Source organism: Metopolophium dirhodum, chromosome 1 (genome assembly GCF_019925205.1).
Source record: "Metopolophium dirhodum isolate CAU chromosome 1, ASM1992520v1, whole genome shotgun sequence".
Classification (NCBI taxonomy): Eukaryota; Metazoa; Arthropoda; class Insecta; order Hemiptera; family Aphididae; genus Metopolophium; species Metopolophium dirhodum.
In genome coordinates, this window is record NC_083560.1 from 65306668 (window position 1) to 65323835 (window position 17168).

Below are 17168 nucleotides of genomic sequence, written 5' to 3' on the forward strand. Positions count from 1 at the left end.
TCAATAAATAAATACAAAATACATTTATTGTCTTCGAGTAAATACAAAATACAAAACACATTTGAAAAAAAAATATTATTTTTTTATTATAAATTATATAATTATTATTTATTGGTTAAAATAAATGGACGGTAACCCTTCAAAAATACAAATTTTTCAAAATTATGGTCCCAAAGTGTTGTGACCTATTATATATAGTCGGAACATGAATGAAGCCGGCTGTTAAAAACATTCTTTGAACCGGGTTAAAAGTATTTAGTATTTACTTGAATTATTTTGTTATTTAAAATACTAAATACTAAATACATTAAATTAAATCACTATTTAAATACAAGGTACAAAATACTTAAGAAGAACACCCAGTAAATACTAAATAATAGATACAATTGTATTTGAAATACTGCCCACCCCTGACTACAACTGGTCACCGTGTTTTTGCGTTGGCATTTAAACTGCAGCATTATTATGGTTATCATGGGAAAACGTGGTGTCCAACCGCGAATATGTATGGAATAATAATGGTACTCAACCAACGATTATATTATTATATCAACGTCTTTGGACTTTGTTGACTTATTGAAACTGTTACCTACACAGCTACTGTCACTACCTAATATTTACATTTGACACCATTCTCTTCAACTTGAACTTTCAAACCAGGGCCCGGCTACGAGAGGAATACATCTGTTTATTTTTAATTATTTTATTTTAATGTGGGACTTAAGAAAATGTAAGATGACTTTATCCAATAATTGATTTATATTATATTATAGAGTATAGACGACATTGTCGATATAATGATGATTATGCGTGCACTCCGGAGAACTGGAAAACGTATTATTTCAATTATTATTTATTTATTTATCTCACAAATAGCGAGTATCACAATCATAATATATATAATATTTTAAAACTTGGATTAAGTAAACAATAACAATAATGTTTGATAAGCAATAAAATAAATACAAACTATCATATATTATTTACTACTATTGTTAAAGCAAAATTAATTAAAATTCACTTCACAGAATAATAACAGTTTCTTTTTTAAAATAATATTGTACTAAATTTAGTATTCAGACGACCTGCTAATATCGATGAGTAGTGTTATAGATCAATATTGTTATTTTAATATTTTTTTAAATAAAAATACAAATATACATTTTAAGTTTATTATGACTTGTTTATATTGGAATTGTTGTTTTGTAATTTTAAGAATAATTAATTATTTTTACTATTGAAATTATGGTTTTAAAATAAATTACCAAAGTGCATAGAACAAGATAAAACAATCTTTTAAAAATCATTAAAGAAAATCTAAATAACCATGGTTACATAATATTACACAAAAATAATACCGTAAAATTCGCTTCTGCTGCATAGGTTTCGACTTTCGAATCGGTATCTGTGTATCTCGTAATTGATAGTAAGCATATAGGACACTGTAGGGAGAGGAGTAGCCAAAAAAGAAGTATTGTGCCAAAAAAGAAAAGAAATTTAAAATGTGCCATTAATATTAACTCGTCGACTATTGTCACACGGCTGACTTTATTATAAGTATGATTCGCTAGCAGAAACCAAGGAAACTGAGAGATTCTAGAATGTTTACAGCCCTAAAAAGTAATGAGATACAAAAAAAAAATCGCTCTGCTCAAATCAAAAGACTGTTGAGTGATATATCACCCGGACTACCCCTTGAACCCTGTATGCCATCGATATTAATATTATCGTTTCGATCGGGACAAACCACACGGGTTGCTGCGCTTTGTACTCGAATGTACTTTCTCCCGCACGTGTATGCACATGTCACAGTGCGCTTCTCAAATACCTATTCATTAACTTATAATTTTTTGTTTAAACAATAAACATATCAATATTTTTCCAATTGTATTTATTAATTAATTTATCCGATAAAATCTCTGAAAATATATTTGAAATAGCCATGAAATAAATTTTAAATAAATTCTTATATTACTTAGCAGCAAATTTCAAACTAGTGGGAGAAAAGTTGTTTTTAAGTAAAGTTTACAATGAATTATTATACAGGATAATTCATTAAGCGCAAAACACTGACTATCTCAAAAAGTATTAATGTTTTTGAAAATATTTTTTTACATAGTTTCAAGTTGTTAAAAAACAACGTTTTTATTAAAAAATTATATTTTTATCCTTATAATTTTTTAAGTTTTTACTTTTTTCAATGACAACATAGAGTTTTAATTTCATATTCCAAAGCAGAATATTTTTCTAAGTATTTTGATTCATAAAAATCGAATTTAGGGCGAGTAGTTTACGAGTTATAAGTATTTTAAGTTTGGGGTTACCCCGCAAAATGTTTGTCCACTACTCCGCTTGTCTAAACTTCAAATACTTATAACTAGTGTTGGCCAACGATATAATTTTCAATATCGATATCGTATTTTTTCCCCCGATATCGTATTGCGATATCGGAAAAATACCGATATCAAAAATTTAAAACATTAAAAGTATAGAATGCATATTATATTATGAGTGTATTGAAAGTATATTAAAAGTATAGAATACATATTGTTTTAATATTATATTATGAGTGTAAATTAATTATTAATTAACAATTATATATTATTTTGTATAAACTGAAAAGTATCCAATGTATTTAATCAAAAAATTTCTTCTTCGAGCAGTTTTTCCATCAATGTTTCAGAACTTGGGTTCGATTGAAATATGAATTCAAAAATAACAGTTGATTGAGTCGTTCAGGAGATAATCTATTTCTTTTCTTGGAAATGATTGTTCCAGCTTCGCTAAATAACCATTCACAGGGAACACTAGTGGCCACTATCCTTAAGTATTTTTTGGCTAGTAATGATACAGCTGAGTATTTAGATTCGTTTTCTTTCCACCAATTTAAAGGATCTTGATCGTAGGGAACTTTGATTTTCAAATTTTTATACTCTTCAAGTTGTTTCATCGTAGGACTTTGAGTTACCGAATAATCGTCTTCGTCATCATCATCGCTATCTATCATTAATGATCGTAATTTCTTACGAGGAGGAGAGTGTGTTTCAAAATGTTAGCCTATCGCCTCGTATCATAATCTACGTTTTTATCTTTATTATATCTGAAAGATATTTTTTTTAAATTTAATTTTATACTGTTTACTCAGTTTAGTGTTTAATCATACCGATATTGCGATATTTTCGATAATTATTTTTAAATATCGATATCGAAATCATTGAAAATACCCACGATATCGATATCGTATCGAATTATCGATATCGTTGGCCAACACTACTTATAACTCATAAACTAATCGTCCAAAATTCTATTTTTGTGTATCAAAATACTTAGAAAAAATATTCTGCTTTGGAAAATGAAATTAAAACTCTATGTTTTCATTCAAAAAAGTAAAAAACTTAAAAAAATATAATGATAAAAAATATTTAAAAATATGGTTTTTAACAACTTGAAACTGTGTAAAAAAATATTTTTTGAGATAATGAGTGGTTTACGCTTAATGAATCAGCCTGTACGATTCAAAAGTTTCATCCGATGACTAAGATAGTTGGTAAAATTTGCATGAGATATAGGTCTGTTTAATGATATTAAGCCTAGACGGAATCGAATCTCCATAAGCATTTGTGATAGATTTAATGGGTTAAAACAAATTCAAATAATAAAGGAATCATGAAAAATAGGCTATGATTATATTTATGAACACAGTAAGCATACAGAATTCTTTGTTTTCATTACTGGCTAACATCACTAAATAATGAACCTACCCATTTAATGTGTATACTTTTGTAAATAATAAAGATAACATAAATATTGACTAGTAGCGGTACCTACTAATAATACTAGTATTAAACATTTAAAATGTGTATTGTGGAAGTAAAAAATATTCCTGAGTAACAATAATATTTTTATTTTTAATTTTTCTCTTTCTATTTTGGTATATTTTGATAGAAAATATAACTGGGGTAGAATCCCGTTAAATATACATGAACATATAACAATTGTAAGACGAATTTATCTTTATTTTCCTTGAGATTTAAGTTATCGAGACTCTACTGTATATAATTTATTATATACTTATACATCCAAAAATACGACGCAAATTGACAGTTTATATGGAATTAAAAATAGGCAATATTCAAATTGTGTGCAGGTGTGTATTGTAAATGTATGCGTAGTAAGTGATCATTTGATTTAGTGTGTGTGACTGTAATCTAAAAGAATTAGTGCAGGGTTCCTGCACCCGCACGTACAAGTGGCGCGAGTGAACTGTAAACAATTTATGCTCATTGTATGTACCTACCGATGGACCTAATATACATATAACACGATAAGACTTCTGAAAACTAATTTGAATTCGTTAATATGTTTATTTGAAACCGAGCAAGCCACTTTTTGAATTTAAAATTTCGTAAATTGTTATTATATACAAAACAAAATGCATAGGAGTATTGAGTAATAAAATTTCAAAAAAGTGTCTTTATCAGTATTTAGTGTATACTAGTATACATACTAAATTCAAATCACTTTTCAATAATCGCAGTATACTAGGTCCACCGGTATGATTGACAAAATATTCGTACATTTGGCGGAAATAACTATACTGAACATCTGCAATCCCAATAAGCATAAGACGATAATACAATAAATTAGTATTATGATATCGGACACTCTGTTTACAAGTATAATTTTTACAGGGCGCTACACATGAAGGAGCATCCGGACTACAAGTATCGTCCACGGCGGAAGCCCAAGACAATGGTGCAGAAGAAAACCGACACCAGTGCTGTGTCCGGCAAACCGGTGCCATACTCGGTGCGCGACTTGTTGCCGCAACACGAATCGTCGGCAGCTGGCTCCGGTAACGGGTCTGCCACGGTGTCGGGCGCCGGATCGATGGTGCATATGTCGACGGCCAGTGAACATCAGTCGGCTGCCACCGCGGTGGCTGTGGCCAAATTCCCGCGCGCCTACTTCTCGCCTTACCAACACCACCACTACCCGTCCTCGTTCTACCAGCAGGTGGCCAAGGACCTGTCGACGGTGGCCGGAAATGGTGGCACTGGCACTGAAGCAGCCGCCGCGGGCAAAGCCGTCCACGACCTGGCACTGCACGCGCTCTACGGCAGCTCTCTGTACTCCCGGGCCGTGTCGCTGGCTACCGGGTGGCCGATGATGGCCGCGGCGAACGCGACGGCGGCCGGCTCCAACGGCGGCTGTCCTGTCAACTGCGCCGAGTGCGGTCAACACGCGGAACGTCCGTCCCAATCGTCGCTGCAGCCGCTGCCACCGCCACCTCCCAGGCCGGCGCACGAGTCGTCCACGTCGTCGTCCACGCCGTCGCCACCCGCCCAGCTTCCGCCGCCACCGCTACTGTCAACTTCCGCCGCCGTCATCAAGCGGCCCATCGCTCTGCTTGTCAAGCCGGATCGCGTCGGGCCGGGCGGACTACACGCGCAACATGTCATATGAAAACCGCTGCCGGTTCTACCGGAACCGGCCGCCGGCACAGCCTGCACCGCTGCCGCCATGTCGGCCGCCGTCCAGTGCGGTTGGCCGCAGTGTTCGTCGTCCTCGTCGTCATCGCCACCACCGCCGCCGTCGACGACGACGTCTCCCCTGGCCACACCGCCGTGGTGGCTCCAACAGTTGCAGCAGCAGCTGATGATGTGCAGCGGCAACGGTGGGCACAGGAACACTACTGCAGCTGCTCGCGGATCTCCCGGACCGCCGCCTGCCTCTTCGGCCACCGCCGCCCAAGACCATCAACCGGACTAGATGAGTGCCACGTGCATCACTCTCTCCACCACTGCGGTAAGGTTAAAACTACATATTATTTGTGATGTATATGACGAAGAAGAAGAGAAAACGGCCATCGAGGACTTCATTTTTTGTTTTTTATGTAAATAATAATAATTTTATAATAATTTTTCATTACGTATTAATCAGTTGGAAGATAATAATGTAAACAAAAAATTTGGAAAACCTGCAGTTGATATGATAGTAAAATATGATACGTGTTATCGCAATCCAGTGTAGTAGCCGGCACATTTGTCACGGACAAGGCCGTAAAACAGCATAATTTCGTTAACGTTTGCAATTTTTACCACGCAATTTTTTTTTACTTTTAACTACTTTTTTCAGTTTATAATATCGTTCAATAAAATTAGTAATTTTAGTTATTTTACCCACTAATTTATAGTTAGACCTTTTTAATGACATTTATGACGTTTTTGACTATTCACTCACTGAAACTATTCCAGATGTGAGAACTATAGGTTTTATACTGATAGTGGTGAAATATTAAGATTACAAAAAATATAAAATGCAATAAGTATAAAATAACCTAACCTAACCTATAAAATAAACAAATATGAGGCATTGCATAAAAATAAAGTCCGAATAAAAAAATTAATAATTTACGTGTATTTCGCCTATAATTTTATCTCAAATATTTTCTAAATTTATTTATTTGATAAATATATATCAAAACATATTATTTTAACTTTTCAGTTAATCGCGAATTTGACGGTTAAAAACATGAGTGCTCTTTATTACACGTTATTCCAGAACTCGTAGGATGCATAATAATTTATTACGACAAAGTAATAGTCGTGTGATAATATGCCATAATATATAACTCTAGCCGGTAAATAGTAGAATGGTATATAATCGACACCAGATACATTTGTTGGAGAGAACTTAAATAACAAATTACCTAAATAAAACCGGAACCTAAGGAAGTGGTAGTAAAAAAATGTATGCCTCCCACACCCCGGCTACTGCACAAGCTTTTGACACTGTGTATCTGCCTATTGTATACATCGTATTATATTTTGACGTATAATATTATTTTATTGAAAATAAAAAAATGATCTTCCGTTGTTTTTTGTGCGCACAATTTATGAATATGCATTTACGATACCGATAAGTCCTCTATGTTTTAATATTATATTATTATTATTTTACGTTATATATATATTTCTTCACCTGTGTATAATAAATATTAAATTATTATGTGTGTATAACATATTATTATGTATGTATGTATAAGTTAAACATTTAATTTCGGTAATATCATGTTCTGTTTTTTTTTGTAGAAATGGAAGTATTCAATAGTATTTTCAATGTAAATTAAAAAGTTCTGGTTATACCTATATATTATAATGTACGGTTATTTGTTATTCTTATTTTATTTTCAAAAGCAATATTCTTTAATTTGTATAGTTTATTATTTACGATTAAAATGGCCGATCGACAACGGTCGTACCTATATTATAATATATCCTTTAATTTCATTTTGTACCCATTTAACAATATAAAATCCATTTATAATGCTCTTTGATCAGATAAACTTTATATAAGCAAAAGTCACCAAGAAGTCATCATTAATCTGTCGGGTGACGATAAGTTTGGAAAAAGCAACGGCACCATCACGTTTACAATTATTGTTGTATTCCGGTTAGGAGTGGTATTATTATACACTCGAAGTAAGTTTCTGATCTCGGCGAACGGTTAATGTATTTTTTTAAATTACTATTGTGTTCTGTTTATTTTATATACGAGTATATAATAATATATATAGGCCAAAATATTATTTCAGCGGCAAACCGTAAGATAAAAAGTCAATTCAATTTTCATTATTTCCGAGTTTATTTGAGTGAAAAAATTGTTTCATTGTTCGATCCACAATGCTATAACACACCTATATCTGCGCTGTATATTAAACGAAAACAAATTAAACACATTTCGTAGCGGTAGAAATGAAGTATAAAAAGTCCGGGAACGGGACAAAGGCTGTACGAATAAGAATGAAGACCGTTTCAAAATATGCAAATTCTATTACACGTATAGGTATTTTACGATTTGCGTCAGTTAAGGGTCCCGGTGCTAGTTTTTCAAATTTTCCACGATTCTATAATATTTGAAAATTCAATTTTATATTTTAGTTGCCTCCTCAATTATAACACTTTTCCACTAATCTACCACCCGATACCTATTTAGGGAGATTGATAAAGTGTATTATATCGAAAAAAATGACTACGGGAATAACTCTCAAGCTTTGTAAAATAACGGATTTTGATGACAATTTTTTTATCTGAAAGAAGAAGACTTCCTAAAGCCTGCATCGATCTCTGATTTTGTATTTTATTTAAAATAATTGTATAAAAAAATGCTTTTTATCTTGTATTTTTTTTAGACATATTATAAAGTTTGAGAATAAAATATTAAAAAACAGAGATCGATGCGGGCTGTAAAATATTCCCCTCTAGCAATTAAAAAAAAATTATGAAATTTGGTTGATTTTTCAAGGCGGTATCGTTATTCCCGCAGAGTGTATTTTTGAGGACAAAATGGCATCAGCACCGGGTGCCTTAATTAATAAGCGTATTATCACTAGTTTAAAATGCCTCAATAATACTTATCATAAAGGTATATTATATTTTATTAAACCTCGATCATCTGTCTGTTCAACAATTTCACAATGGTATGCTTCTCCAATTGAAAATAAAACTTCAACTGTTTATTAGCTGATAACCGCATGTATGGTTATAATGCGTATAGCGAACGACTGTAATTCGGTTTCGTACCAATAGAGTAGTTGGCACCTAATGGCTAATATACTATTAAACTACACTCGACGTTATGGATTTTTTGAAATTGTAACAAAATATTATCTATTTGAAACGGCCACAATAAAAATCGGAGATGTAATAAACTTAACCAATAAACGTAAGTTCAACCGAACGAGCTAGATATTATCAGGACGAGTCTTGACGTTCGTGTCAAATATTACGGGCATATTACGCACTGTGTATGCTCAAACTGCACTCCTTGCATAAACCAAAATGTTCGAATTGCACTCGGGGTCAAAAAAGATTATGTTAAAATTTCATTCAAACCGATCATTCCATAGAATTTATAAATTTTAGTTGAAAATTGCGTGAGTGTGTCGATGGGTTTAGTATTACAATGACGTATTACACGACATAATATTAGTTTAGAAATATATAAATGAATTGATTAAGTAAATGTATATTTTTATACTATCATTTTGGGGTTGTAACTTAATGTAGTATTTAAATTATAGCTGTTTATTTAATTTTAGATATAAAAAATGCAAAATATTATTCTTCTGATTGTCGACTGATATTCTGTACCTATTCATTAGTACCTAAATAGATGTTTTTTTGAACTGGTTTTGAACCTTTTTTCGAACCCGTGTGCATTCGAACATAACATTTTTCTGTACCGAGTATCCTTTACCCATTCACCCGTTAAAAATGCGAGGTTGGAATTCTTTAATATGTTGGGATTAGGCTAAAATACAATTATTAAGCACGTGTAAATGGATTTTGACGAGATGAATGGCTACGGGTAAAATGCCCTAATGACTACCTACTTATTGGATCGATCAGTATTATAATAACTTATTATCAATAAGTTATATCCAAACGATGGTTTTGTGCAATATAGTTTTGTAATTTACTTACCATGTTTTCGAAATGTATTTATTTTAATTAATCATGTTTTGTAATAAATAATCGTATCTTTTTATTTTATACCCCCTTGAGATGAAAAAATTATTATTGTATAAATCGATATAAATATCGAGAACTAACTACCTAGGAAGTTAATTATTTATTACCTGTTTTTTTTTACAATTAATGAAAAAAACCTTACCTTACCAGGTATACAGTGGGCTGTTGTGCTGTTCTCATAATATAATACATTTATTGGTATTTTTTATTTATTTATTATTATTATTATATTTTTTTTGTAATTATAGTGACCTATATGTATCAGCATGTTGACATGTGCACTTATAAAATAATTTAGTTGAAATAATATATACCTACATATTGTTATTAACATCAAGTTTTTTTTTCAAATACATTTAATGTATTTTTTCATAATAAAAAAAACATTTGTAATTAATTTACAGAATCAAAGTCTTATTTTTTCGATATTTCTGGTTTAATCAAACGAAGAATAAGGTTACATTCAGGGCATGAAACGCTTATGAAAAATTCAGTTACCGGTTTTAGGGGTTTTTAGAATTAGTAGTAATTGATTACCGGTTACCAAAATGATCGCTAAAAATGTTATTAACGGTTATCGGTTTGGAAGCGGTTTTAATTCTTCAAGATTACCGGTAACCACTTCAAAAACAGTTTTTTTTGGAAAATTTTAGTTTTACTTTAATTTACGTAAGCTAAATTAAAAAAAAGGTGGGTAAGTGGATGTCACTCTGCTGTACAGTAGGTTACAAGTGTCTACAGTCATACGTTTTTTAATTACAACAAAATAAGAAAATCGTTACATGAGAAATCGAGTGAATATCAAATGTTGTAAAAATATGAATTTAAAATGCTCATAAAAATTAAATTTGACTTTCTTGTAGACATTTTTTTTTGATAAAGGTAGACAAACTTATGAGGAATCTTGTATTACATTTTAAAATCTTAGATTTAAAAAGAAAATTTTTTATGAATTTCTAACTCAAAATAATTTGCAAATTTTCGTTATTTTTACGTATTTTGTCAATATTTGAACATTAGATGCTTATAAAAAAGATTGTGACTATGGATTTTTAATTTTTTTCATCCGCCTTTGGAACAATAACCTAGGAGAATTCTATTAAATTTTCAAGCTTTTTTAACCAACAAATAAAATTGTATTGATATTTATAGAAAAAAAAAAACTAAAAAAAATGGAAACTGAAAATGTCCGTAAACAGCTCAAAATAAATCAAAATATTTAGAAAATATATGGTGTATTGAAAATGCTAATATAAACTCAAAATTGTATGTACCTACGGTCATTTGTTTAAGAGTTGCACCAAAAACCAAAATCGATTTTCTCGAAAACAGATTTTGCGTAAGAATTCCCGTTCCTTAATTTTTCTTGTTTTTCACGTCGCTTTTAAAAATTACTGAAAAAAAAAAAATTAAAAAAAAAACATCATTGTAAAATCAATACATTCATCGCTTCGCTCAGAATAAAAAAACACACATCATTATAAAATCAATACATTCATCGCTTCGCTCAGAATCTAAAAAAACACACATCATTATAAAATTAATACATTCATCGCTTCGCTCAGAACCTAAAAAAACAGATCATTATAAAATCAATACATTCATCGCTTCGCTCAGAATCTAAAATAAAAAATATAAAAATCAAATATAACGTTATTTTTTTTTTGATATTTCCGGTTTTGTTAAATTGACCGGTTTTTTTAAAAAAAAATGATTACCGCTATACGTTACCCATTAATTGAACTTGGTTTTTACCGGTAATTGTTAACTGCTTCTCAAAATGTAAACTTAGAAACCGGGAAGCGGTTACCAGACCCAAAATTGGTCATGGTAACCGGTTTCCGTTAAAAACCGGTAACCGGTTTCAAGCCCTGGTTACATTATGATTGGATTGTATCGAGAAAAAAACAGGAAATCGCAAATATATATATATTATAATTACCAGTAGGTACCGCGGTGTCCTTCGTCGTTGAGTAAAATAATCCACTGCAAAGAATGTGTTTAATTGAAATAAATCATACAAAAAAAAAAAATTAAAAATCATTACATATGAAAAAACGATACTGAGTAGAGCGACCTGTCAGCTCTTATATTAGCTCTTTATATTACACGGGGATAGGATATATTACATATTATTTAATATGACCATATTTTCTAATTTATTTAATTATAAGTGATACGGTAAGTTGAATTAATTTTTGCCAAAAACATCGTATTTATTATATATACCTACCTATTTATATCGTTCATATATTACTGTTACTTGTTTGGTATTATCTTTTAAGTCAATAACATAAAAATATTAATAGTAGGAATAACGGTGTGAATATAGGTGCATGGTATAATTAAATACCTTTTATTAGATTAAAATTAATCTAAAATAAATATATTTTTAAAATGTCATTGTAATGGTGGAATGTTTCAAATCTAAGAATAATTTTTTTAAATTAAAAAAGCAATTGAAATTCTAATATTTTTGGTTTAAATATTCAATTTTGTTCCGATTCCAACTTAAAATACCTATATAAAAATAATAATATGTATTTTGATATTTTAAATTTCTTTGAAAACAACTTATGAAGGATCATATAATGTATTGAATTTCAATATACTTAATAAAAATATATATTTTTTAAAAACATATCTTGTCAGCGTTGATAGGATAATAATATAATTAAGAGAGGTTAATCGGCGTTAGGGTAGGTATAGTGGTAATGCACTATACTTTCTGATTGGTAAATTAATGTTGTCGAACAGTTGGTACCACAGTTGGTAAAGTTGAAATATTCCAACTAGATCGTTGTGTGGTTACAGCGATTGCCTACCAACACCCCCATGTAAGACATCCGTGACCAGGCATATCAATCATACATTTTAATATAATTGCAGGTAAACCCACATAAAACTCGTCGTTCTCGACTCGGCGATATTGTGCAGGAATCGTAACCCTTCAAGAGAGGCGACTATACGAGGCGGACGTCCAGTGATGTGCAGGATACCACGTTTGCCACAAAGGTGCGAACGGGAACCATAGACGCGCACCAGCGATTTAGGTATATGCATATTGTATATATATATAGCTGAATGTATATATAGGCGAGCGCGCGCGATCGAATATATAATATAATAGCTGCAAAATAGACGGATAACACGCGCACCGTAATATATTGAGATGAACCGTTGCGGAGACGTCACGTCCCGAGCCGGTCTTGTGGGGAAGTGACGGCAGGGAGGGTAAAGTATATATTTTTTTTACGATTTTTAACGCTTCAAATTGTATCCTTTGTCGTCGCCGACAAAAGGACGACTGCTGCAGTCTGCAGACACTATACACACGGATCGTGGGCGGGAAGAGTCCGTTCCTGAGACGACGCGACGCGGTGAAAGAGCAATGGTGTATAATATAATATAATATAATAATATTATAGAAATGCAAAAGGACAGGAGAGACGACGGAGAAAAAAGGATATTTTCGGTGCGGCGGCGGTGGCGGCCGACGTCTGCGTTGTTACCGAATAGGAAGATGTGCACCGCGCGCCGCCGCCGAAGAGGCTCAGACCCGCGGGTTGTCGTCGCGCGCGCGTGTGTGCTGCAGCAGTGTGCCCGCGCCCTCGTCAAATCGCTGGGGTCGTGTGTACGGTGTATACGGCCGAGGAACTGCCGCCGCGCCCAGCCCACGCGTGATCGGAATCGAGAATATTTTCGGTGGCTACAAACACACACACACACACGTGTACATACGGCGGCCGATAGGGTGGCGGCAAATACGAGGAGAAAAAAAGAAAGGGATAGAGGAGAAGGAAAAAAAAATGTCGTGTAAAATAATAAATAGCTGTGTGGCGGTGTAGCCGCGCGACGTGAATAATATCTCGGGCGGGATTTGAATGGGACGAGGGACTATACTGCAGCGGCGTGTAAGGAGCCTGGAACGGCCGCGGGGTAAGACGAGGAAAAAATGTATAAAATAAAATATATTATATATCATTATATAATAATATACAAACGTCCTGCGGGCCTTTAAATTACAGGAAACTACGGGGCCACACGTGTACCTATATAATATATTATACATGGGTACAGGTGTAAGCGCATCACGTGATGTGTGTGTCATCGTTTTCGGACCTTGTTAGCTGTTATAATATTATAATAGCGCCGGCGGCGTACGGTGTGGTGACGATCGTTTCCGTATTTCACGAGGCGTTCGACCGGAAGTGGAAATCGTTTGGCGGGCGGTGCGACCGGAAGGTCCAGTCGCGAGTCGACGGCGGGCGTATCGTCATGCGGTGGCCCTATATACGAGCGATTTGCGGTGTGAAGTCCGATCTTCTGTATAATAGGTATCGTGTACATGTTTGCGCTGCTGCATAGTATATATGGCTCGTGATTTATTTCGATATCAGCGACCGCTGTTTTCAAATGCGGTGGTCAATATTTTAAACGATTTATGATGAACACGGTGGGCCCTCGGCTTTGTATCATTTTATTATTATTATTATGTCTACACTAGGTTCGAAAAGATTGAGGAGACTGAAACCGGCCGTTTTCAAAGAGTTCAATATAATATAGGAAAACATGTTTGAACTTTTAAGTTTACTTTAAATCGACTGTCTAAAATGTTTAAATAAAAAAACAAGCTTCCAGAAGTCCGATATTAATTTCGAAAAAAAATTGAACTTGTTCTCTTCTTGACTGGGTTTTGTAGGAAATTCATTTTTTTTTCAGTAACACTGCTTTTATTAATGCGCAATAAAAAATTTAATTTGGTACTATAATATACTAATTAAACAATAGGCACCTACAACATAAGTACCGAAAATCAATTTTCCATAAAACCTTTAGAAAAGAGAGTAAGCAAGAATCAGAATATGTTTTCAAAATTAAAATCACGGGCTTTCATAGCCACAGGAGTAGAAACTTCTTTTTATCGCGAAATATAGTGATCTGTGACTGCGTATGATAGTACTGATGTACGCTGATATACAGATTTCCAAGAATCTTAGTCGTAGTTTATCTTTAATCACATAAAGCTTTGAGAAGTCTAATGTAGACAAAATTGAACCGAAATTGACACAAAATATATAAAACTTGACGTGTAATTTGCACCAAAATTTTTGAAATATGATTGTAATTTGTACCAAAATTCGAATCGATTATTATTTCGATAGTATACCTACGTACAAGTTTAGATAGTATAATATTATATAATATATACATATAATATATACCTACCTTATAACCATAGGCGCAAATCGACTAAATTTTTAGGACCCAAGCCCCCCTCTCCATAGCCATATTGCTTAGTACCACAGAAGATAAAAATTAGTACTAATTACTAGATTTTGAACTGGGGGGACTTGACCGACATTTGGGGGGACTAAGTCCCCCCAAGCCCCCCTTAATTTGCGCCAATGCTTATATAACGATAAGGAATATAAGACAAACATATATAGTATGTGATGTTATAATAATTTATATTATATTAATTATATTTTTGGGTCCATATAGACTGCAGTGCAACAATGTGGAAAGTCACACAAATTTTTATGGAATATTATTCGATCACGGGAGAAATATCTATACTTTGGTCGAAACATCAGAAAAATCGATTTTGTTCTTCCTGAACAATTGATAAAAGTGGACATACCAGGTTGTTACACTGGACTCTTCAATTACATTATTTTAGGAAAAAATATAATTTTAAAACACTTAGGTAATAATTTTAAAATGATCCTATCATAATACATTATTTTAGCTTGATTCTTATTTATAAATTACATAGAAAAATCACTAGATTATATATTAATGACGATTCTGTTTGGAACTCTCCCAACACAAGCTTACAGAAATTGTTGTAGCAATATCTCTATAATAAATTGATGGTTATATGTTTTAATGCTACCGATCAAGTCTCAGTAATATTATATAAACAATAATTTTAAGTAAAATAGTCAGCATACTGAATATCAAATAGTCGACGAATCATCGAATACATGGATATTGGAGGATATCTATATACCTACTTATTTTGGTGAAAACACTAACATTTTGGATACCGTATGGTTACCGGTGTTATACCGGTCCTGTTGTTAACGGTAACCAATTACCGGTACTATATTCAAAATTACAGGTTACCGATTAATTGATAACCACTTCAAAAAATTTCGGTTACCGATAACCGATTAAATACCAATTTTCTAAAAAAAATTGTACTTTTTTTTTTTTTTTCCAGTTTTGAACCGACGACGCCGCGGGAACTGCTTACGCATTACTTCCGCGAAAAAAAATTGTACTACACCTTTGTACCCATACCTTATCAGAGACCGACAACGATTTACAGTTGTCTATACATCGTCTGTTGAGAGTTGAGTCGTGTGCCTTTTATCGTATTCTGATTGATATTATAGTTCATAGGTAACGGTAGTCAGTACTCAGTATTTATAAATACCGGTAATCGGTTCATAACTGGTTAAAACATTTTACGTTATTTTAACGTTTTATGTTAGCTGAAAAATTTTCACTATAATCGGTAACCGATAACCGGGAATACAAATAGGCTTATAATAACGGTAACCGATTATAGGTTTCCCCAAAATTCCAGGAAATTACAGGTTTTAGTAACTGGTTTCAAGCCCAATTTTTATATGCTTATAATTATTAGGTATAACCATGGATATTGTTCCAAATGTATATCAAACTTATAATTACAAACAACGTAAACTCATTCTCAATTGTATTGGTTTTTGGGTCAGTGGTAAAAAGTTCTTTGTTAATTTTAAATGTTCTCAATCGTTCGACGAAAAAGTCATAACGTTCTCATTCGTTTGTTAGCCACACACATAGTCCGCTGTTTTGAGTACCAATACCTGAACTGGAAAAAATAATATATTCGTTGAGTCCTGGGTATAGTCGAAATATAATATACTATTGAGTCCGAGCAGTACCGGATCTAGGAGGGGGTGATGCCCCGGGCGCTAATCATAGAGGGGCTCAAATTTTAAATTTTAAACTCATAAAGCATATAGCATAGGGGTGCTAGTATTATGTACTTGATGACCCCCCATCGTATGTAAAATCTGAGTAAAACCTTTAAAAATAATCACATAATGTACTATGTAAAGTAAAACAACATTTAGCTAAAAGTATACTATATTTATAGCTATTGCGCCGGACTTCGCTTATTATTTTATTAATTATTTTAAGCTTGTAGAGTTAATCGTTTTTTGCTCATTTGTGCTCGGAACCAAGTTTTTAACCCAAAGATCGAAAACAAAAGCAATTAGCAATTGTTTTAATTATAAAAGTGGGGCATACATAAAAAATAGTTGAAGTTGTAAAAAAGATAATTACAATTTAATTAAAATAGTTTGTTTATTTTCAATATAAATATAATATAATTTGTTTAATTGTATTACATGCAATTGAATTTACTTATTATAAATTATATTTATAAATGTATAATATCTTTAAGACTAATCACTATAATAAGTAGTAAATATTCATAATGGTAATATTATAATAAATAAAATATAGTAACTACCTACATTCACGTTCATACATTGTTTTCATTATGTTTTGGTTTTTGTATATTGATTACCTACTGATATAATAAAATGTGTGACCTACCATCGGGTT

General features: G+C 32.6%; 1 protein-coding gene across 4 annotated transcripts in view; it reads left to right on the plus strand.

Moving 5' to 3' along the window:
* The window catches only part of LOC132935509 (transcription factor SOX-5-like), a 40276-nt gene extending 30419 nt beyond the window's left edge, over positions 1–9857 (plus strand). For all 4 annotated transcript variants that reach the window (XM_061002083.1, XM_061002085.1, XM_061002087.1 and 1 more), the window contains one exon: positions 4692–9857. In XM_061002083.1, coding sequence (XP_060858066.1) covers positions 4692–5466 — 775 coding nt within the window. In that variant the 3' untranslated portion in view covers positions 5467–9857. The remainder of the gene's footprint in view (positions 1–4691) is intronic.
* Positions 9858–17168: the final 7311 nt, after the last annotated feature.